Source organism: Kwoniella mangroviensis (assembly GCF_000507465.2).
Source record: "Kwoniella mangroviensis CBS 8507 chromosome 1 map unlocalized Ctg01, whole genome shotgun sequence".
NCBI classification, from domain to species: Eukaryota; Fungi; Basidiomycota; class Tremellomycetes; order Tremellales; family Cryptococcaceae; genus Kwoniella; species Kwoniella mangrovensis.
The window spans coordinates 4,548,136-4,569,399 of record NW_027062533.1 but is presented as its reverse complement, the minus strand read 5'-3'; the positions used below and the strand labels follow the sequence as shown (position 1 = coordinate 4,569,399).

The window sequence follows — 21,264 nt, the reverse complement described above, 5'->3', positions numbered from 1 at the left end:
GCCACTCTCCCACATTCAGAAAGGATCATTTTTTGAGAGGATTCACCTAATTGGAACCAGGATGTAATGTCAGAAGAAGAAGGGACTTACGATGATATGATTTCAATAGGAATCGACTGCTTATTAGTGAATTGAATGGGAGGAAAAGGAAAAGAGGAAGAAGGAAGAAGGAAGAGAGATGGGGAGATGAGTACGAGTGCGGCACAGTATATCTCTCTGTGATGGGATGATGGGTGGGTGATTCAGTAACCAGTTGACGTCAACCAATCTCACTTGACACTTTACGCACAGACCATCAATTTGATCTTGACATGCCTTTGAGAGACAAGGAAAGCCGATTCGGGTGATTCATACCATCGTAACAAAGTTTCAGTGCTGGTGTCATCAGTAGTATCATCCTGTCAGTAACCGAAAAAATCACTTGATTCAACAATCCATGACAACCCACAGAGTATACAAAATACTACCATTTCATCTATATACAACTCAGTCCTATGTGTCTCTCCTTTTACGCCACTTTCCTACCTTGTACCCACATACCCTTCCTATTCCTCTCATCACCATTACACCACCATCTCTCGATATTCTCTAACCAGGACTCATCGTCGTCCAACTTACTTTCCAGAGACAGATCAAAGAGATCTAGTGGTCCTGTACCTGTCGGTGAATTTGAGCTAGCTAATTCGACTGTACAGATCATCAGCGACTGAGATGAAGACAGATTCTTTTCGTACTATATACGACAATATCCGTATTCTGCATGTATAGTCGTACTCACTCAGTTGCGCATCAAACTCCATTCCCACTTCGAAACATCCACCCAAACCCATCCCCTTCTTACCACCCCTCGTGGCAAGGTACAAACTTTCCTTCCAATCGACCTTCAAATGTTGACCTTCCTTTTGGGTCGATTCGGCAAAACTGCAATTCATAGATTCACATCTCGCTCCTTCTCTCATCCGGGAGATGATCACTGCTTGGCGCATCTGAGTTTGAATCGAGGGGGAATATCCTCCCGCTATGTCTGTTCCAAGACCGACAGAAAGCGAGTTATCGATGGCTCTGTAAGTGGGACATGTGATATTAGCATTGATTTCAAGGTGTCAGGTCGATTCACGCTGAAAGGCTATATATGCCACGGGTATACCATTTATGACACTATAGGAATCGAATGCACCACTCACTCTCTCAATGGGAACTGCTTTTCTGATAGATAGGCATTCGACCTATGATCGATAGCTCCGATCAGCTCATATTCGCTTGGTAGCATACCAAGTGTACTTTCAAATGAGAGGAACACACTTACAAAGGACAATGTGCCATTGTGACCTGTCTATCTTTCACAAGAGGTATCATCTCTTCGTCGAGGTACGTCACGTGGGCCTGGAGAGTCTTGGGGCCCAAGTAGCCGAGCTGCAAAGTATGAGTGATTGTCAGCATATGGTCCTTTCACTTATGGCCTTTTCTCCCATCCTCAATGATCTCATCTGATATATCCCATCTTTGGGTTCTTCTCAACCAAACTGTCATCGAATACTTTCCCATTCATCTAGTACTTCTAATAACTCAAAGGGAAAAAAAAACAAACATCTGCCAGATCAAAACAGATTGAAAGAAACTCTAACTCACCTCATCCCAATACTCATGATCCTGGCCCTTACCCCTTTGTAAAACCATATCCATCTGATCCCTTCCTTCACACATATGACTCTGTATCCTTACATCTCTCTCCTTTGCCAATTTCTGTAATCCGACCAACAATTCGTCCGAGCATACAGGGATGAATCGGGGTGTGATGATAGGTTGGACCAATCGCTGGTGGGCTGGGAACTGTGCGAGATAGCCTTGGAGAGAATCTAGGAATTGGGTTATGGATGAAAGAGAGGATGTAGCTGATGATTCACCGTATGTTGGACGCTGTACGTTGATCGATCATACCTCATATCAGTTACATTACATTACATATCATCATAATCAAATTTTATGATTGGTCATATAGAAAAGGGATATGATTGGAGTACAGTAAAGTGAAGTGAAATGAAACACTCACCGGTGATTGATCCATCGATAATTTACCTATAAACCCTCTCAATCCCAATTCTTGCATTTTCCTAGCTAAGATCAAGCTGAGAGGGAAGTCAAAGTAATCACGTTAATACAGAATAAAAGACTACGGGTATATCAATCAATTGATACATGATGATGTTTTCACTCACTTCGCTTCAACTCCAATACTTCCAAAAAAACTAACACACCCCGTTCCATTATCCAACAACCTCCTGACCAACACTTCATATACCCTCTCAGCAAGTTCCGTGGAACTATCAATCCTCTCTTCGGCTTTATAAGCGTATTTCTCCAACCATTCTAATAGTGGTAGATCCAAACCGGTCCCATTGAAGAGGTATTGCGGAGCGTGGAGGTGCAAGTCCACGAATGAAGGTAGGAGGAATGACGCGTTGGGTATCTCGATAGGGGATACAGAGGAATGATCGGACAAGAATAGTTGGGATGAGTCAGAGTGAAGAGGTGAGAGATGGGTTATATATCCTTCTGAGGAGATGGCTACACATATAGACCATATTTCGGATCAGCTCAAGAGTGATGACGACATGATTGTTTTGATATAAGAGGAAAAAGAAATACTTACCCATCAAATGATCTTTCCTTATCCTCAGTTCGCCCGGTTTGGGAGTATCCATGAACGTACCTACGAATAATTGGGTCATGGTGAATGTGAATGGGAATGTGTTTGATTTTGATTTTGATTTTGGTGAACGCAGAACAAGTGAATGAAGAGCTGAGGAGTCGGAGATAGGTAAGAATGACAGAAGAATGGGATAGTAAGAAAAAGGTAAACGTATCCTCCTCTTATAGGCTGTTCATCAAAGGGAAGTGAAGTACACTGTGACTTACACACACATACGAGTGAATACCCATTCACCAGTCGAGTATATCACGATAACAAAAAAGTGACCCATCCGATCAACGTGGATCTGCTCCTATTCGAATTAACGCACTGATAAGCTAAAGAGATAAAACATCCGATAAGACCGGATATCGCATCGTATCTTCCGATGGAAACAAATGTAATACTCGTAACATGCAATCCTCATGTTTTGTTGTCTTGATTCATATTTTCATATTCATGCGATGATCGATATTCACTCTGTCTTTAACGCAGGAAATATATCGACTGATATGTATACTACAGTAAAAATGTATTGGCGAGACAAAAGGGGAAGAGGAAAGAATAAGGTATCGTCATAACATGGTTTGTCGTATGTATCTCATCGTCTTTCTCAACTCATCTCAAAAGTCTGCTCTCTACCTTTACTTGGCTTCTCAAACTCTGTCTCACATCACCTTCCCTCTCATACTTGAGCACACATAATACCTGGGCGTGGATTACTTATCAACTCGCGTGATCTCTTACGCCAGGTAGTTGCTACAATCGCAAATGGTCAGCATGACTCGACACCACAAGAGACAAAGCAAACATACTAAGTGTTATTCGACTCTGCCGATCTTTCCAGATACTCTTTATCGATCAAATAATCAATTGCCTTTTTGATTTCTGGTATCTTGGGTGTGAATTTGGACTAACCGCGACGAGAAATTCATATGGTTAGCGGATGCACTCATCCTCACGAGATATAGGGGATGAGTCAACTCACAGATATTTGAGCGGTAACTTCTTGTATCAAAGCTTGATGTTGCATTGTCTATCCCACAGAACGAATTAGTGAATCATACGACGTAGACCCAGGTCGCACAATCTGAATTGTAAATTGTAGAGCCTGATTGGAAGCAAGTTTCACTCACCTTCCTACCTTTCATCAACCTCACAATAGTAGCTTGATAGATGAATTTACGATCTTCATCAACAGCAGCCAACACTTCTTTAGCTTCCGCTTTCTGTTCCGATTTGACAGCTTGGTTCAACTGGACTCGTATCTGCGATTGGAGGAAGTTACATTATCAGCGAATTGCCCCTGAAATACAAGACATAGGAAGTTCCGACAAATGGCATTGAATATGCGATAAGACACTCAATACTAACCTTCTTAGACTTGAAATCTAGAGGATCGCACACACCTCAATCAGCTCATGTACCAGCTTGCGAGCAGCGATATGTAGTATAACAGCTGATCACTCACTCAAGTTCAAATCGTAATTCTCTCCTTCTTGCAACAAAACTTTAGCTTTCACCAACAACGCCAACTGAGGTTTCAATATCCCTTCGGCGATCTTGGTTCCAGTCAAAATCTCATTATAGCTCAAACTGTCATTCTCGTTGAATTGGGTTAAGATGGCCATTTGGTAGGAGGAAGTCATGAAGATGAATTTCTGAGGGAGATAGGTCGTACGTAATTCGTTCTTTGATACGTGCCATAACCAAGTGAGCTTTCGACCCCTAAGTATCACAATCAACGATATTAGCAAATACGATATCATACATCTGAATCACGTTAAAACCAAGGGATAAGTCAGGCATCAACCCACTGGTGGACTTCGTTATGGAAAGCAGTAAATCTATCATAAGTCGATCGGATCTCTCGAGGAATGTTGAAATCAGTCTGCTGGGGTGCCAGAGGCCAGAAGTTGGTACCAAGTACGAGAGGGGCAAAGTCAACTACAACATTGAACACAACACGACATAAGCTGAGTACACAAAAGCCAATAGGTAGAGCCATAGCTTACTATCACTGCTAACTCCTTGTGTTCTCTCCTTATCTTTGAATCTCTCGCTCAAATCTTTCGATAAGTTGACATCTATCCAAGATTCGATCATCAGCTTCGCTCGTCCAAGGACAGCAATAAATAGCTGATTTAAGCAGTACATACCGGTAAACATCCTCGACAGCTTATTGGTATAATCAAACCCAGAGACTTCCTTCAGCTTCGTGATCATACTACTCTCACTATCGTCCGAAGCAGACAGCGATCCGACCAATCGTTGAGCGAGTTTCTTCTGATAGAACTTCTGGAAGACATCTTTATCATCAATAAACTTGAAGATGATCATCTAGCCGAGACAACGAAACATGTATCAGCATGAGCTATTTCTCAACACAACACAGGTCCGATCGCTCACAGTCTGGTTCAAAGCAGCTTCCAATGATTCAGCATCCAAGTCTTTATTGCTCTTTCGTAACAGTTGATCACAATAACTAGCGAGAAGCTCAGGCGATCGAGTAGATGTGGTAGCGGCCGCATTTTGGTTGCAGAAGTCTCGACATGCCTGTGATTTTGCGAGGATTAGCTACTATCAACGCAATTTTCTGATCAAAGCAGCTCACTTGGTCCAGAGACTTGTTGAAACCCATTTCCGCCCTGAAAGGTCCCTCGACAACTTCGGTATATTTCGAGTGGACTTCCAACAACGCTTCGATATATGCTTTGGGATCCTATTTTATATAATCATCGTAAGCTATGATCATGCTGACGCAACGAAGTCCGAGTCAGCTTACCAAAGTCTCCGCCTTTCCAGTTTCAGAAGTAGCCCCAGGAGCAGGCAAGACTTTCTCCACAGCAGCTTGACCAGCTTTCTTTACGTGCTCTCCGAACTTCTCTCTCAACGGGTCCAGTCCACCTACAATTCGCGAAAGCAGACCATACATCCGTGAAAGGTCTGAGATGGGACATCGTCAGCTTATCCATAACGTAAGGACAAGAGCTCAGATACTCACCATCTACTCTATCAGCATCCAAGAGAGACTGGAACTCATTCCACATGATACTGTTATGTTCCGAAATGAGTACATTCTCGCATTTGACTTTGAGCTGAAAATCGACAGGTGATTAGTAAGCTTTCTAAGGAGTCTGAGATATATAGGCTAGCTTACATCTGTTCTCGTACTGTCATGCAAGTACAAGTTGACCCTATCCGACTCCTCCTGCAACCTAGCTTCGGCCTTCTTCATATAGTCAGAAACGGAGTTAGAGCTGACGAAAGCTGCCGATTCGGCTCGGTAATATTGTTCGGTAGTATTGAGGAAGGGAGTCTGGAAGTATTCTCGATATACATCGAGATTTTGTCTTTGAGCATCCGCCTCGTCCAATCCAAGCGAGACTGTGCAGAAGGGTAAGCTATCACTGACAGGATCTTACGTGTATGATCGCTCACCATATGAATCGATCACTTTCTTCAATAATGTCGAATCGATCACTTCTCCATCTCTCTGCTGCTCGATCTGTCTCAACACAGCTTGGGTGAGTCGGCTCATCCCTGCTGAAGACACAGTGAAGTGTCTGAAGAAGTTTTGCTTCCATGCTACGAGGGCAAGCTAGGTTAGGCAGGATTAGCATGATCTCGTAAGGGGCAAGGACATAGCCAAGCACAAGTAGTCAGGTGGCAAAATGGGGAAAGGAGATTTGACCACCGATGTATGTGAGTGACGGTAAGAATGAGATATAGTAGATAAGGGTTGAAGAGAGAAAGAACGGTATGAAAATAATAGCCTGACACACAAAAGGCATATCGACCACTCACAGTATAAACGGTATATACCTCTTTTCTACCTTCGTCCTTCTCTCTTTTCACCCAATGCTTGTTCAAGTAATTGAACAATTTATTGACATATCTCGCTCCCGTGGTATATCGATCCCACTGAGTGGCGTAGAATTTCAACAATTCCAAATCTGACAGATTTTCCGAGTCCTAAGATTGATGAAATCAGCTTCCAAAACGACTCTCTCTCGCTCCCCATTTTGACCGCCCAATGAGGTTACGCAGGATTGATTTGACAAAAGAAGTAAATTATGGCTGAGAAGATATCAATGAAGTCTAGTAGCACAACCAACAACTCACCTGCCTCATTCTCTTGCAATGTTCACTCAACCAAGTATGCAACGACCTATACAGATCGGCACCTTGCAGGCTTGCACCTCCCCTGTTTGCGCTAAAAGTTGATTGACCCGTTTTACCAGGTTGGGTGCAGAAGTCGTACACCGCTGTGAACAGTAAGATGTAGTAGGAGTATGACATTCCCAAGTGCATCCTAAATCAGTCAAGCGCATCAGCAAAATGCTCAAATGGATGGTTGTGCAGAGGAAGACCTGACTCACCTGGACATCATATGCTCTACACCGACTTGTAGGAACGCCCATGCTGTTTTGAGGTCTGCATCTCTATTATGAGGAAGGATATTGAGCTATGTTAGCAGACATTCTACCCAACAACCAACGATCAAGCAAAAAGAAAAGGTTGATATCACTGGATCGACTGGTACGACTCACTTGGGTGGTTTATCATCCTTTGTTGGTTCGACCCATGTTGATGAGCTACTTGACGAAGCTGCAGGGGCCATGATGCTGTCACTCGATGTAACTCTGAGGCTGCTATAGGTATTGAATGACGTTTCAATCAAGTATGATGAGAAGGAAGGAGGAAGAGAGGGAAGGTTTGAGGATGGAGGAATGACATGCACTTCATAAGCTGTCTTGAAAGCTAATCTGTTGTTCTGTCATCTCAGCGAAGATATACGTAATATTACACGAGGTGACCACGTGGCCAAAGGTTGATTTCGGAAAGTTCAGTTTGAGATGGTACGAAAAAGTCCAAGAGCAAGTCTGTCAGCTTCACGAGTACTTTTGCATCAAAGAAGCAAGAAACATTTTGACGAAAGGGGCATAACGACAAGCAACAAAACTAAAGAGTCAACCGCTCCATCTCCCGTCCCATCCCATCATCCCCAACCAGACTCAAGATGAACAGCCCATTCCGAACCCTCCTATCCTTCTCCCAACCCCTCCGTTCCTCCTCCCGATTGTCCATACATTCAACATCCTCCTTACCTCGTCGTGCGTTGATGACATTCCCTCATCCAACACTCGAAGATCCCTCATCAGGCTCCACCAAACTAATAATCAAATCGTTCAACCGCAATTTCCCATCCCTCATCCAGATCTACACCGTGCTCAAGCAAGTTGAGAAGAAATTGAATATCGAGATATTTGATTTTTCAATTCTCAAAGATCACGACTCCCTCTCTCCCCTTAACACAATCTTCCTCACGACATTGAAACCTATACAGTTGGAGAGTCCAATATTGATGGAAATCCCTCTAGGTTCGAAGAACATATCGGGAGAAAGTAATTTCTTAGGTGGACCAAGTTTGAAAGATATTCAAAATGCCTTGAACACAACTACCCAAACCCATTCTCCCCTTCACCAGGACACTGAGAATATCTCAACCACATCGAATCAAATTAAGAAAGGTGGAGACGGAGAAGATGGAGATGTATTACAGATAAAAATCGAACTTCAACGTAAACCACTTAAATCCAAATCCGAAAGAAAGAACCAAACTAGACATAAACGAGCTCGGCATTCATTAACAGGCAAAGAAGCTTCGGATATTGTCCAACAGCTAAAGGCGTTTAACGGAGGTTTTTATGGAGGGTTCGAAGGATTGGCAGAAAAGTTTGATCATTTGATTATAAGAGCTGAGGAGGAACAACCACAGCAGGTGGAACAGATAGGAGGACAGGCTGTGGGAGGGGGATTGAATGACGAGAGTAATGGTCAGAAGAACACATCGAATTAGGTGATTTGTCTTGCGATGCAAATAGGCTGCTTCTGCTAGTTATGGAAAGATAGACGATTAGTCCATTTCGACGTCAGATCAGGATGCAGAATGCCGAGGTGGAAGTTTTACGACACACATATACATATATCATGCATTATTTCATACACATCATGTGGATAGACTTTTCGGCGAATAACACCGGGCATCCGCCGTTCACCTGATCTGGGAAAGGTGAAAGATCAATAAGATCGATGAAGCTTTGCGCTTCCATTCTGGATCCATCCCGATATTTCAGCGATATTTCAGCCATGAGAATTAGATGACTTCTCGTCTAACCTATGCTTCAACGATGACTTTTCTAGTATCAATGGAGACAACATAGATTGCACTCGTCTGGAACTCTGTAAACCATTCTAACAAGCTTCGACTCTCGTCACCATTATGTTATGATATGACGAGAATATGCGAATTGCAGATACCCGTATGCGACGTAGCAATGACAGATATACTATGATAGATATGATATTGCATCCCACACCACAATCATTATCGAATCGAAACTACTCCATCCGTTTTAGGTATAAACAAATACTAATTAATCTATATTGATCGTATTTATATTATTTATTTGGGGATAGCAGCGATCTCGACACCACCAGTAGCGTTAAGGGCCTTCTTGATGTCACCGTAGATAAGGACTATTCATAGCCAAAAAAAATCGTCAGTAAACATATTCTCATTCCCACTTCACCCAAGTTGAAGGTTGGATCTTTCAGTATCGGAGAGGTTACTCACATTGACCAGCAGTAAGAGTACCAATCATGACCAATCTAGCACTCATACCGGTGAAGAGACCGGATACACCGAGTTGACCGGCCATTTGAACAAGTCTGGAAGTGGTGGATTGTCCGGGCGCACCTTTGGTCTTGTTGATCTTGGAGAGCAAAGTATCGGCAGGTTGAGAGATAACGGCAGCGGCCATACCGGCGATCAAACCGGCGGAAAGGTTAAGACCAGTGGATTGACCTGAAGTGAGGGAGTCCTTGGATTTACCGGTAGCTTGGAGGATCTTTTCGGAAGCAACTTCGAAGCTGTACAAGGATTTCACAATATCAGCATCATCTCCATGTACTGTCAGATTGACCGATCGGATGTCGCAAAGACTGAACGGGGATATCGCAAGAAGTTTTAACCACCCAAAGGAGAAGGAGACATTGACTCACACAGCGAACTTAGCCATGGTGTAAGGAACTTGTTTGAATAAGATAGGACCGAAACCAGCGTAGAAGGCAGCAGGACCTTCTTCTCTGGCAATTCTGAGGAAACCTGAAGCGAGACCGGTAGCGAACGAAGGTTGAGATACTAATCTGATTCGGGTAGCTTCGAGAGGACAAAGGGCAATATCGGCGAAGAATTCAGCAATGGCTGAAGCTCCCAAGTAGACGGCTTGTCTGTTCTCTCGGGCTTTGTCAACACCGAGAACGTCGATAGCCTTCTTCTTCCAGAACTCGTAACTGTATTATCAATCGATCAGCATAGTGTCATATCATATTGGGCTAGTTGGATATGCCATATTGACAGAGTTCCCTTTGTTCTCTTCAGATTGGAAGACGCCGGGAACTCGACCATGCAATATATAATGTTAAAAACTCACCCTCCGAACTTGAAGGCACCTTGGATGGCGTATCCGACAGCGGTAGGACCGAAACCGGTAAGAAGGGCACCAGCACCTTCGTTGGCAATGATTTGTCTGAAACCACCGACCATACCCTAAAGGCAAGATAAGGAGTATTAGTCCATACCATATACGTGGATTAAGGTGAAAGAGGGGATAGAGAAGAACCGGATGACTTACCTTGTTGTAGACCTCAGGTTCGAGTTGGATTCGGGTCTTGACTACATCAACGGGGGTGAGAGCACCGTGGGTGACAGCACAACCAAGAGCACCGGCAAGGGCGAATCTGTAGCGAAGCAGGAAAGGAACTGTCAGTTCACCTCTACTCTGGAATATAGAGGGAGAATGCTGGTAGAGATGGATGATTGGATAATCAGACTCACCTGGAGTAAAGATCAATACCTTGGGGAGCACCGGCGGCGTCCTTAGCAGTGACCTTGACGGCTTCCTTGGCATCTTGGAATTTGTTGTCGGCTTTACCAGCTAATTCGGAAGCTCTTGATTGAGCATCTTGGCCGAGAGCTTTAGCCTGGGCAACGGCGTTATCCACCTTGTCACCGACAGAGGGGACGAAGAAGGTGTTGGTGGTGGAGAAGAAAGGGTTGGGTCTGTAAGGAGACATTGTGAGAAGTCAAGTATACAATCAAATCTATCAAATGTAGACGAAGACGAAGGAAGAGGAGAGTGGTGCAGTTGCTTTTCAGAGGTAGTAACAAGAGTTATGTTCAGCCAGGTATTGAATGAGGATGTGAGGATGTGAGGGTGTGGTGACAGACGTCGGTCGTTTGGTGGTTGTTCGTTGGCTCACGCTCACGCTCAGGGTCAAATCCCATTCGCACTTTTCAAAAAAAATACAAATCCATGACGATGACGGATTTCAAACGCGGAACAAAATCCACAATTCTCAACAGTGGGTTTCGGAGTATCGGCGTTATAACCGTACGAGCAGTGGATTGATAAAACCTATTGGATCCCTTCACGTAAGATGGCACGGCACGACATGTGCAAGCTTGTTAGATGCCCCGACATACCCGGGAAATCATAACAACCATCCTAACACCTCCCCTCTGTCACTGACTACGAGTACTCCTTCGAATGTAGAAAAACACTGGGACATATAATACTTGAACAACTTTGGTATATCTGATGTTTAGAGTCGAGGTGATTTGGTTATGCACATTGAGACGAGCATATGGATGGATACATGCTGGTATGGTTATATAAGCTACAAAGTGAGTCAGGGGGAAGTCGAATCAGAAAAATGAGGGTCAAACAATCGATTAAAAGTGAAATTTTTGTTATCACATGTCGTACTCAAGTGAGAGGAGACGGACGCGAAGGCCCTTGCGTGATCATGATAATCCTCCTTCAACGATCGTCGATACGATATCATATCTCATCTCATGCTCGAGCTGAAACCAACTTGGTAATGAGTTTACCTTTATTCCCACCACTAAACAACTTATCATAAATCTCTGGGATATCCTCGAATTCACCTTCGATGACAGACTCGCTCTCTGTATTACTGATCGTACCGTCCCTTATCCATTGGGCTAGTTCCGATACAGCTTGATTGAGGACGGCGGCATGGTCGAATATTAACATTCCTACGGTGAAGAGCAAATCAGCACAATGGGCATAAAAGTTTGGCAGGATCTCTGGAAAAGGAGGACGAGAACTTCAAATTCACCTTTGATCGTGAATCTATTGTAAATCAATTCACCCCCACGTTTCAATGTCATTCCTCCATCGTTATAGCCTATGAGAAATAGATTGATTGATCAGTAAGCAATAAAGACAGTTGACCATTTCAGAACCCTGTTGTACCCAAAGGCGGAGTAAGGTATTACTTACCAGCAATAGCCCCGCAGATCGAAACCAAACCATATTCCTTCATCAAAGTTAACATGTTATCCAGAATTTCTCCACCGACATTATCGAAAAACCGATCAGCGTAATCCGGTAAGAGTTTCTTGAGGTGTTCAGGGTACTTGGGGCCCTGGAAGAAGAAGAAAGCAAATGTCAATTTTGATGTCAAACCGATGTGGAGGATCAATGCGAAGAGAATGGATATGTGCCTTGTAATCTACACAATCATCTGCACCGATCGATTTGACCCTATGTTGAAAAATCCAATCATTCGATTCAGCTCACCGAACAGTGCAGGTGATATAGAGGGAAGTAGTAAGAACAACACACCATTCACATTTATCTTTCCCACCTGCTATACCTATAACTGTCCTAACGCCGATCACCTTCTTTGCGATTTGGATCAAAGTAGATCCCACGGCACTAATTTTGATTTCAATTTGTCAGTCAGCCAGTCAAGCTTGATCGTAGAATTTGGTTTGGTTTGGTGAATTACACTGTTTGCACTTACCCTGCTGCACCAGATACGACAAGTACATGTTCAGGTATCAATTCCATCTCTTTGAATGCTCCCACCCAGGCCGTTTGACTTGTCAAGCCGAGAATCGAGTTGGGTATGTACGGTGATTGTCCTTCGATATCACTGTGACACAACCTATCAGCGCGATCACGATCGAGTCTGAGTACATATCATTTACATTTCTTCACCTGTCAACAGGCCTGAATCTTCTACTACAGAATATTCCGCCCAATCACCATCACCGTATACATCATCCCCCACATTCCATTTATTGGATTTGGAAAGGACAACGGTACCCATCGTTGAGGCTCTGATGGCATCTCCCACGAGAATGGGTTCAGTATAGAGACGTTTCTATGGTGTTATAGTATGTTAGCTCGGATGCACATGGCGTAGCGATATGTCAACTTACCGGATCAATACTTCCATCCGTCCATATTCTCTGAGCTGGGTCGTTCCCGAAAGAAGTATTCTTGATCAACACCTGACCTTCCTTGAGATCATCGATATTGGGTGTGGGTCGAGTGGTGAGTTCGAAATCGTTAGGCGTGGACTTATCGGCAGGTCGTGTTTTCAATAACCATACTTTATGCGTCTTGGGAAGATCAGACGAAGACGAAGGTTCCTATGCAAATGTACAGACTGTCGTAAAGTGATCGCATCAATGTTCGCTACGAACTTCACCACTCTCGATTCCCACACTCGATTTTCAAGAGGTGAAGATCACTTGACTCTATTTGTACAAGATCAAATCACCACAACGGGTAAAAATATGATCAATGGATTCTGTAAAACCTGCGGAACGTTGATGTACAGGAAATCAGAAGGATTCCCAGGTACGAGGTTCTTGAGAGTTGGGACGGTCGATGATTTCAAATTGTACGATACGGTTTTGAGACCACAACACGAACAGTTTGTGGGATGTAGAGTGAATTGGTGGGGTGGTGTAGATGGTGCTAAGAAGTATGAGAAGATGATGGAGTGAGGTGTTTGATATTTTAGTCGGGGCACGAGCTTGACATTGTAAGGTAGATATGAAAGAGAGATTTGGCGTTGTAGTCTTGTATGTGATTTGTGGTTGTAGTTGTAGTTATAGTTGGAGTTGTGTTATCGCAATTATAAGTGATCAACCCCATATGTTTTATGAATTGATTCATATGATTGGATGGAGACAGTCATACATCTATGTCTACTTTGTATTCTTATCCAACTTACTTGACTACCCTACCGCTCAACTCACAAATTCAAATCAACCGCATCGTTTCCGACTGGGAGCTGTCATCATTCAGTAACATGGACTTTTCGCACAGTCTAGAAGAGAGAAAAAGAAGAAAGAAGAATTTGCATTACTCAGAGGGATGTTGAGATGTACCGTATTGATCTAATTACGCCCGACCCACAAAAAGTATGAAGAAAGAGTGAGGCGTACTCAAGACCCGATTGTTTGACTATTGATCGATAAAACCACCTTTACCCGTATCGCTCACCCATGAGAATGAGTGGATTGACGGTGAGAGACTGCTAAGCTATTGAAGGAGGAGTCGAAGCGTCGTCGTCGGGTGTTATGTTGAATGAGAAGAAGGAAAGAAAGAAAACAAGGAAGAAAGAATTTGACCGTAGGATGAATTGGGGTGACCTATAAAGTGGAGTGCAGATTTAAGGAGTACTAGGGGTAATAGTGATGAGGTGGAGGTGGATGATTTCGATCAAGACGAGTGATACTCGTAGTGAATGATTGAATCATCATCCATCGCCTTGTCCTCTTTCTCGTCATCCAACAACACCATCCATTACTCATCAACCACCGATACCGCCCACCTCAGCAGCAGATAGACTACCACAGTATAGCAGAGCACCACCATGAAATTCACTATCATCGCACCGGATACAGTTTACGAACACGAGGTATCGTCCGATATGGAGATTCAGGATGTCCAAGCGTTGATCGAAGCTGAAGTGGGTGTCAGACTACCATCTATATCTTCCTACTTGTGATCGAATATCACCTCATCGTTCCGCTCTCCTCCTCATACCCTGTTCTTGTGAACTACTTGATATTGGCTCCAGACAAAATCACATTAGCTAACTCCGCTTATTCATCCCATCCCAAAGTCCGGTCTCCCCCACACATCTCTACTCCTGTCTACAGACTCTGGTGTACCACTCACCGATGTCAAAAGGACTTTATCAAGCTACGGTCTGACAGGTGAAGAAAGTACTGTATTTTTCACCTCCAAGTAAGTTATAAGCCTATTCAGTCGTATTTGGCTATGACAGTGGATCATACACGCTTACGCGTTTTCTCTCCATGGTATGGTCAGACCTCAACCTGCCGCATCATCATCATCTTCTTCTACTTCTCAGCATGCATCTGCATCAGGACCATCATCGGGTGTATCATACTTGGGTGGATCGGATGATGATATTGAGAGAATGAGGTTGCAGGCTTTGGGAAATCCAGGTTTAATGAATGATTTGAGGAATGTGAGTACAACGTTCCCTCTATACCCAATGTTCCTAATAACCCTATACAATATACATACAGAGGTGATTGGACTGATGAATATTTTGTTTCTTTCCCTCGCAGAATGACCCAGAGACATATCAAGCGATTCAAGGTGGTACTCAAAGTTTCAAGCGGGTTTTACTCAATGCACAACAGAGACAGCGCGCAGCAGCTGCCGAGAAACAACGTCAGATCGAGGTAGATTTTGATCGTTCTTGAGATCGGCTTTTAGACTGCATCGCTAGGCTAAAGCTGATACTGTCTTTACCAGCTACTGAATGCCGATCCATATGATATCGAAGCTCAGAAAAAGATCGAAGAAGCTATTCGGATGGAGGCAGTCATGGAGAATATGCAGCACGCCATGGAGTATTCGGTGAGTAAAAGCTCAAGAAATCAGCTATCCTGGAGAAGTCCTGCATCAACAGCTGATACATCAGCTCTCAATATGCAGCCGGAATCATTCGGTAATGTCACGATGCTGTACATTAACGTGGAAGTCAATGGACATCCTGTCAAAGCGTTCGTAGATTCAGGAGCCCAAACCACGATCAGTAAGCTAGATTACTCGAATGATTGAACGATATAGCTAACATTTTTGACCTGATTAGTCTCGCCTGAATGTGCGGAAGCTTGCGGGTGAGTCGCGATCACTACAGATCCGATGACTCCCGATAGTTGACATTTATTGATCGTTGATCTCGCAGGATCATGCGATTACTCGATACTCGATTTGCAGGTATGGCCGAAGGTGTGGGAACCGCTAGGATATTAGGCCGTATACATTCTGCTCAGATCAAACTCGGTGGATTACATTTACCGTGTGCGTTCAGTGTGTTGGAAGGCAGAGCGGTAGATCTGTTATTTGGTTTGGATATGCTGGTGAGTACAGCGGAAATTCCCTCCTTGCTGCCGAACTACACTTTAATCTAGGTCTGAGGTGAATGATTGCTGATCCAATCGTATATCGTATCATGTAGAAACGCCATCAATGCTGTATTGACCTTTCGACCAATACGCTTCGAATCAACAATACCGAAGTTCCTTTTTTACCCGAACATGAATTACCGGACAAAGCGAGGAGAAGAGGCGAAGCTGAGATGGCTAATGAACTGGGAGATGCCGCGAGCCAAGGTGTTAAAGCCGGTGTGGCCAGTCCAACCGTACCCAAAAGGGAATTCCCAGGAAATGGTCAAGCGCTTGGTGGAGGATCGACATCATCTTCAGTTGGACAGAGATTGGGTGGTGGATCGGCTGCTTCAAGTGCGAGTGGGAGTGGGGGTGGGTCGGTGAACGTGAAAGAGGCGGATATACAGACTGCGAGTATCGATCTGGATCAGGACGATCGTCCTGAGTTTATACAATTTCGAGGGATGCTGACATTCAATCTTCTTGGTCTTAGTTGATCGGTCTGGGCGCACTCCGAGATCAAGCTATTCAACTACTTCAAGCTTCAGGAGGGAACGTGGATGTAGCTGCGTCCATGTTATTCGGTTAAGTCGTCAGATAATGTGAAAGACTTATCATGAAACCTAGAATAATCTGATTACATGTCATATTGAAATGAAGCCCTCTTACGAACGGACAAGAAATGAGCGAGCTTCTCATTCTCATAGTCCTCATTATGCATTTGTTCAAATCTCTAATGTTTCACTTCAACGCTATCCGCATTCCACCAGGAAGGCTTGACTGTATCTGAACTGGTGATAGTTTAGTTGTCGCCCGTCATAGTTGATACATTTATAAAGCTTTGTTTTGATTACAACGTTTGTCTTTCTATCCTTGACATGATCAACAGTGAAGGTACAACCAACTTGAGAAAGGTGTATAAAAGATACAAAAAGAGCATATCGTATGTTTTCGTTGCTCCAATTATTTTCATTAAATTACTGACTGTCCACATCGTTCAAATTCAATATCTTCTTGGCCCAATTCCTACCTTTCTCTTTCTCCTGAACAGGTAGACCCAAACCAGCATCCACCAACTTATTCTCACCAAATGCCATCAGTCTTACTAATCCATTCAATTTCGTTTCTCTCCCATGACCTTGATTCTCTAATATGGCCGAATTGAGTTCTTTGGATATTTCGACTCGGTATGATTTCTTCATTAGGGAGATGAGAGGTGAGAAAGATGGATCGGAGAATAGTTGTAGAGTTTCTAATGGGATGGGTTTGATATCTACACACGAACAAACAAACGATTAGTACTTTGCGTTGTCGAGGATGTCGAGGATGTATTATTGACTACAAATGTTGGAGAATGGTAACTCACCTTCACTACCATCCAGGTTGATACTCGTACCCGCATCATCCGCGAATCTGACCAAGTCGGGGAATGCCAGCAAACCCATTGTCCTTTCCAGTTCAAGACGGAATTCAGGATTTTCCGCCCCTCGAGGTGCTAGTTCCTCAGTAGCGAATGCGAGAGCTTTGTCAATCTCTTCCGAACGGATCAACTCGATCATTCGCAAGAGGTGGAGATGGAATAGTAACGGTGGGTTTGTATCGAGTATCTATATACGGCGAATGAGAAACTGTTGTCAGTGATTCATCTCGTATATGTTACGATGTCTGACTAGATGCAAACAAAAAATATGAATACACGAATGCCCCTCATATCAGGTCTGTGAGTATCAGTTGCTTCCGCATGGCCGCGCTCCGTGAGCTGGCTAAGCGTGGTGCATGATGGTTTAAATCCTTGGGGTGTGTGGGCGAGAAGGACGAGAAATGGTAGACGTGGGAGATTTGTGGAAAGTAGAATAATGAAGTCAAATATGTAAATATGGGAGGCAATTCACTCACCTCTGGATCCAACTCGTTCACCCTCCTTACAGCTTCTTCCACTCTGCCATCTTCGACCGCCTGACGAATCTCCATCCGTTCCTGTACTTTCTCGTGATCTACATCAGCGGGTAGACCAGTCTCTCTGGCGAATTCTACCGCTGCATCGGGGTATCCTTCGATGAGTAAGTAATCGAATATGAGGAGGTTCAGATCGCTTTAAACCCAAAGTAACAGCCAAATCAGCTTTAGAGCTCTGTTTGGTTGATGAAAGGTATAGCGATTTAAGGGAGAAGATCAGAGGTGCTAAGTGTTTTATATTTCCTCAATTGATTTAGGAGAGATTCCCACTTTGCATTATATTTAGTCTCATCAGAGATAGATTGATGGGAAAGGAGGGAGGGAAGAAAATTGGCATGAGGTGGGATTGGGATTACTCACTGCTTTGATATATCGACTTTACTAAGTTCGTCTTCCCATTGTCTCGTATCGAACGTAGGTGGGGCTGATGCCCCGCTATTACCTGACAAGGTGGAGTTGGACGTTCCACTTGTTGTGGGTCCCAATCGGGATACAGCCGGTGCACGTGAAGACTACGAGAAGATGAGTGAGCTTTGAATGCATTGGCAGAGAATCGCAGAGCTCACTGTTGATGCCATGTTGTCGTTGTTGTTGATGATTACATTTCCACCCGTCTGAGGGGTAAGAATGAGAAGGAAAAGAGGGAGACGAGAGATGCGAATCAAGAACGAGTGAATGAGGTCGCATCGTGCATTTTGGGTTGATAGCATGCGGGGTTTCGGAGTTACGACTGACCACCCACTCACGGTCAGTTGGTGTGGCACTTGTCCGTTGATTTGCACGTGGCATCCAGGCATCTGGCGCGATTGATTTTGTTAAGCTCAGAGAGTACGAACCAAATAAACATCCATCCATCCATCGAAGATATCATTTACTTATACTTTGATGACTGACCGAACCACGAAAGGGAAATAATCAACAACAACAAGGCTGATCGACAACAGCTACACCATGTCAGACGGATACGACTTCTCACAGCTATACCACGCATCTCTAATATCCTATTCACCCGGAACCACCTTCCTAGCAACCATCTACCAGAACAGGGTGATCATCAGATCAACAGCTACATTGCAGATCGTGCGTACTTGGGCATGTCAGCTATCAAATCCTCCATCATCATCATCGAGCAAAACAGTAGAGGATTATGTAAAGATTGATTATCTGGAATGGTCAGAAGACGGATTACACATCCTCTCATTCTCTTCAATATGCAGGACAGCTTGGATATTTGGATTGGCATCTGAAGGAGATGGACTGTCAGGAGAGGTAGCTAGGATAGGTGGTGAAGGGACGGAAGGGATGGTGAGAGTTGAGTGGGTCAAGGGTGGGAGTGGGAAAAACGTGATGGTCTGGTCGGATCATAATGTAAGTTTGACTTGCAATTCCAATGATGGTTTTAATCAACAAGACAAGCACAAGACAAGAATTTCTTGTTGATATTTTTTTGTCTTATTTGGGGGATTTTATCGAAAATAGTTGAAAATAATGATATATGATCTGTCAAATGGTTCTACAAAAATCATTCAAAACCCCAAATCACCAAATCAATGTGAGTGAACTGCCCCTTCCGTCCATATTGCCTGATAATCAAGCTTATCTTATCGACTGATGGCATATATCATTTTATAGGTCATACGTATTCACCTGATAAACGATATTTGGCGATTGTAGAGAAACATCTAGGTAAAGAGTATATTGGGATTTATGACATGTTAGATCACTATAATCTATTCAGAGTAAGTTATATTTTCACGTTTTAGTTCTAAAGCTGACTATATGTCGATGCCTTGTTAGCACTTCCAACTATCAGCTTTCGACGTTCAAGGTATAAGCTGGAGTCCATGTGGGAGGTACATCGCAGTATGGGATAGTTCTTTATCGGTAAGTCCAATCATTTCCATGTCAAATATCGATGACTAACCTAAATTACATCTCTCAGTACTCGATGTTTGTCCACTCTCCCCTTGGACCACTCCTCGCCCATTTCGATCACACCTCACCGACTTTCTCTCCTACTTCCTCAACCGAAGATCCAGGTCTCGGTATACGTACCCTCACCTGGGCACCTGGTGGAAGATGGTTAGCCTTGGGTGGATGGGACGGGAAAGTTAGGATCATCGAGAGTGAAGGTTGGAGTTGTGTAGGGGTGTTGAGTTGGGGAAGTAGGATAGTCGAAAAGGATGTGGTGAGTCTCTGTATGGCTCTCTCCCCAATCTTCAATCTCGTCTAGGTGTCAGAAATGGCTAACAGTGTGGTGTAATATCAGACCGTATGGAAAGAACCTCATGATTGGGTTAAAGATACTCGAGGAAGGGGTATTGTACAGTGTGAGTTCATACAATCGATTATATTCATGTTTTAGAGTAATTAATTTCCTTCCGCTATCACAGTCGATCGTATTCAGACTCCAACTTCGATACCCACGACCCGACCAGATCTCAGTAAACCCAATCCCTCTGTCGGCGTATCGCAAATATCATTCGATCGAGATGGTGCATCACTCTTGATCCGGCTTGACAACTCACCAAATGTCATACATATATATACCTTTCTAAAGACACCTACAGCCGAATCACCCGATGTACAGCATTTGACAAGTATGATGTTTGAAAATCCCATCAAGAATGCTGAGTGGTGTCCTTCAGGTTCAGGTTCAGGTACAGTTAAGAACAGGAAATTGGCAGTGACGGTCGTTGGTAGGACTTCTGCGTTATATATGTGGGATGAAGAAGCTGGTGGATGGGAAGAGGAGAGTACCGATGATACCGATGGGGAGCTGAACAAAGTGGAGAAGGAGAATGATGGGAGAGGTGGGATGATGGAAGGTGTTGGTATACCTTCGAGTGAGCATTGTTTGTCATTAAAGTCGGACAATAATAGACATGTTTAATGATGATTTGATATGTTATTTACAGGATCAGATTTCTCAGCAAACGAATTGCATTGGGCACCAGATGGGTCGTCCGTGGTCATACAGGATAAATCTCAATTCTGCTTGTTGTACATGAACGAATCTGAGACGACAGATACGGATACAAATACGGATAGATCGATCAAACGGGATGATGTAGATGAAGGATTATCACATGTGGTTGAAGAGGAGGAAGAAGAGGAAGATATAGAAGGGTGGAGTGGGTATGGATTGGGGTTGAGAGGTGGATTGAGGACTGCTGTTTGGGCGTAGAAGGGTCTTGTTTAGTGCATTCTAAAGTTGTATACATGACCATGTACTGTACAATGTTTTGATACTTTTACTTACACCCAGCACCGTTGAAGAGTATCAGCGATTGGG

General features: G+C 43.7%; 8 protein-coding genes across 8 annotated transcripts; 3 read left to right on the top strand and 5 right to left on the bottom strand.

Moving 5' to 3' along the window:
• Positions 1–508: 508 nt before the first annotated feature.
• Positions 509–2,729, bottom strand: I203_101705 (uncharacterized protein; the record flags this gene model as incomplete). Its single annotated transcript, XM_019150519.1, has 8 exons — positions 509–687; positions 779–1,062; positions 1,185–1,226; positions 1,307–1,413; positions 1,630–1,917; positions 2,051–2,126; positions 2,217–2,565; positions 2,651–2,729. The coding sequence occupies 8 exons, from the start codon at positions 2,727–2,729 to the stop codon at positions 509–511; spliced, it is 1,404 nt and encodes a 467-aa protein (XP_019000112.1).
• A 774-nt stretch (positions 2,730–3,503) lies between these two features.
• I203_101704 (uncharacterized protein) lies at positions 3,504–7,313 on the bottom strand (the record flags this gene model as incomplete). The annotated part of the gene is made up of 18 exons (XM_019150518.1): positions 3,504–3,602; positions 3,678–3,725; positions 3,826–3,957; positions 4,064–4,080; positions 4,161–4,417; positions 4,507–4,636; positions 4,705–4,776; positions 4,849–5,029; positions 5,099–5,245; positions 5,304–5,411; positions 5,475–5,635; positions 5,694–5,787; positions 5,850–6,076; positions 6,131–6,290; positions 6,497–6,664; positions 6,815–7,004; positions 7,072–7,134; positions 7,243–7,313. 18 exons carry the CDS (start codon positions 7,311–7,313, stop codon positions 3,504–3,506), a joined length of 2,325 nt encoding a protein of 774 aa, XP_019000111.1.
• A 399-nt stretch (positions 7,314–7,712) lies between these two features.
• On the top strand, positions 7,713–8,552 carry I203_101703 (uncharacterized protein; the record flags this gene model as incomplete). The annotated part of the gene is made up of 1 exon (XM_019150517.1): positions 7,713–8,552. The coding sequence occupies one exon, from the start codon at positions 7,713–7,715 to the stop codon at positions 8,550–8,552; it is 840 nt and encodes a 279-aa protein (XP_019000110.1).
• A 606-nt stretch (positions 8,553–9,158) lies between these two features.
• I203_101702 (uncharacterized protein) lies at positions 9,159–10,831 on the bottom strand (the record flags this gene model as incomplete). The annotated part of the gene is made up of 6 exons (XM_019150516.1): positions 9,159–9,232; positions 9,330–9,625; positions 9,758–10,048; positions 10,189–10,304; positions 10,390–10,495; positions 10,593–10,831. The coding sequence occupies 6 exons, from the start codon at positions 10,829–10,831 to the stop codon at positions 9,159–9,161; spliced, it is 1,122 nt and encodes a 373-aa protein (XP_019000109.1).
• Positions 10,832–11,610: 779 nt separating this feature from the next.
• I203_101701 (uncharacterized protein) lies at positions 11,611–13,182 on the bottom strand (the record flags this gene model as incomplete). Its single annotated transcript, XM_065516934.1, has 9 exons — positions 11,611–11,816; positions 11,900–11,968; positions 12,064–12,208; positions 12,288–12,327; positions 12,409–12,501; positions 12,590–12,721; positions 12,777–12,952; positions 13,011–13,082; positions 13,180–13,182. 9 exons carry the CDS (start codon positions 13,180–13,182, stop codon positions 11,611–11,613), a joined length of 936 nt encoding a protein of 311 aa, XP_065373752.1.
• An 80-nt stretch (positions 13,183–13,262) lies between these two features.
• Positions 13,263–13,583, top strand: I203_101700 (uncharacterized protein; the record flags this gene model as incomplete). The annotated part of the gene is made up of 1 exon (XM_019150514.1): positions 13,263–13,583. One exon carries the CDS (start codon positions 13,263–13,265, stop codon positions 13,581–13,583), a length of 321 nt encoding a protein of 106 aa, XP_019000107.1.
• A 3,407-nt stretch (positions 13,584–16,990) lies between these two features.
• I203_101698 (uncharacterized protein) lies at positions 16,991–18,547 on the bottom strand (the record flags this gene model as incomplete). The annotated part of the gene is made up of 5 exons (XM_019150512.1): positions 16,991–17,286; positions 17,380–17,620; positions 17,910–18,105; positions 18,330–18,481; positions 18,536–18,547. 5 exons carry the CDS (start codon positions 18,545–18,547, stop codon positions 16,991–16,993), a joined length of 897 nt encoding a protein of 298 aa, XP_019000105.1.
• Positions 18,548–18,920: 373 nt separating this feature from the next.
• On the top strand, positions 18,921–21,156 carry I203_101697 (uncharacterized protein; the record flags this gene model as incomplete). The annotated part of the gene is made up of 8 exons (XM_065516933.1): positions 18,921–19,337; positions 19,449–19,521; positions 19,602–19,708; positions 19,767–19,853; positions 19,912–20,157; positions 20,239–20,299; positions 20,363–20,815; positions 20,888–21,156. 8 exons carry the CDS (start codon positions 18,921–18,923, stop codon positions 21,154–21,156), a joined length of 1,713 nt encoding a protein of 570 aa, XP_065373751.1.
• Between the last annotated feature and the right edge of the window lie 108 nt (positions 21,157–21,264).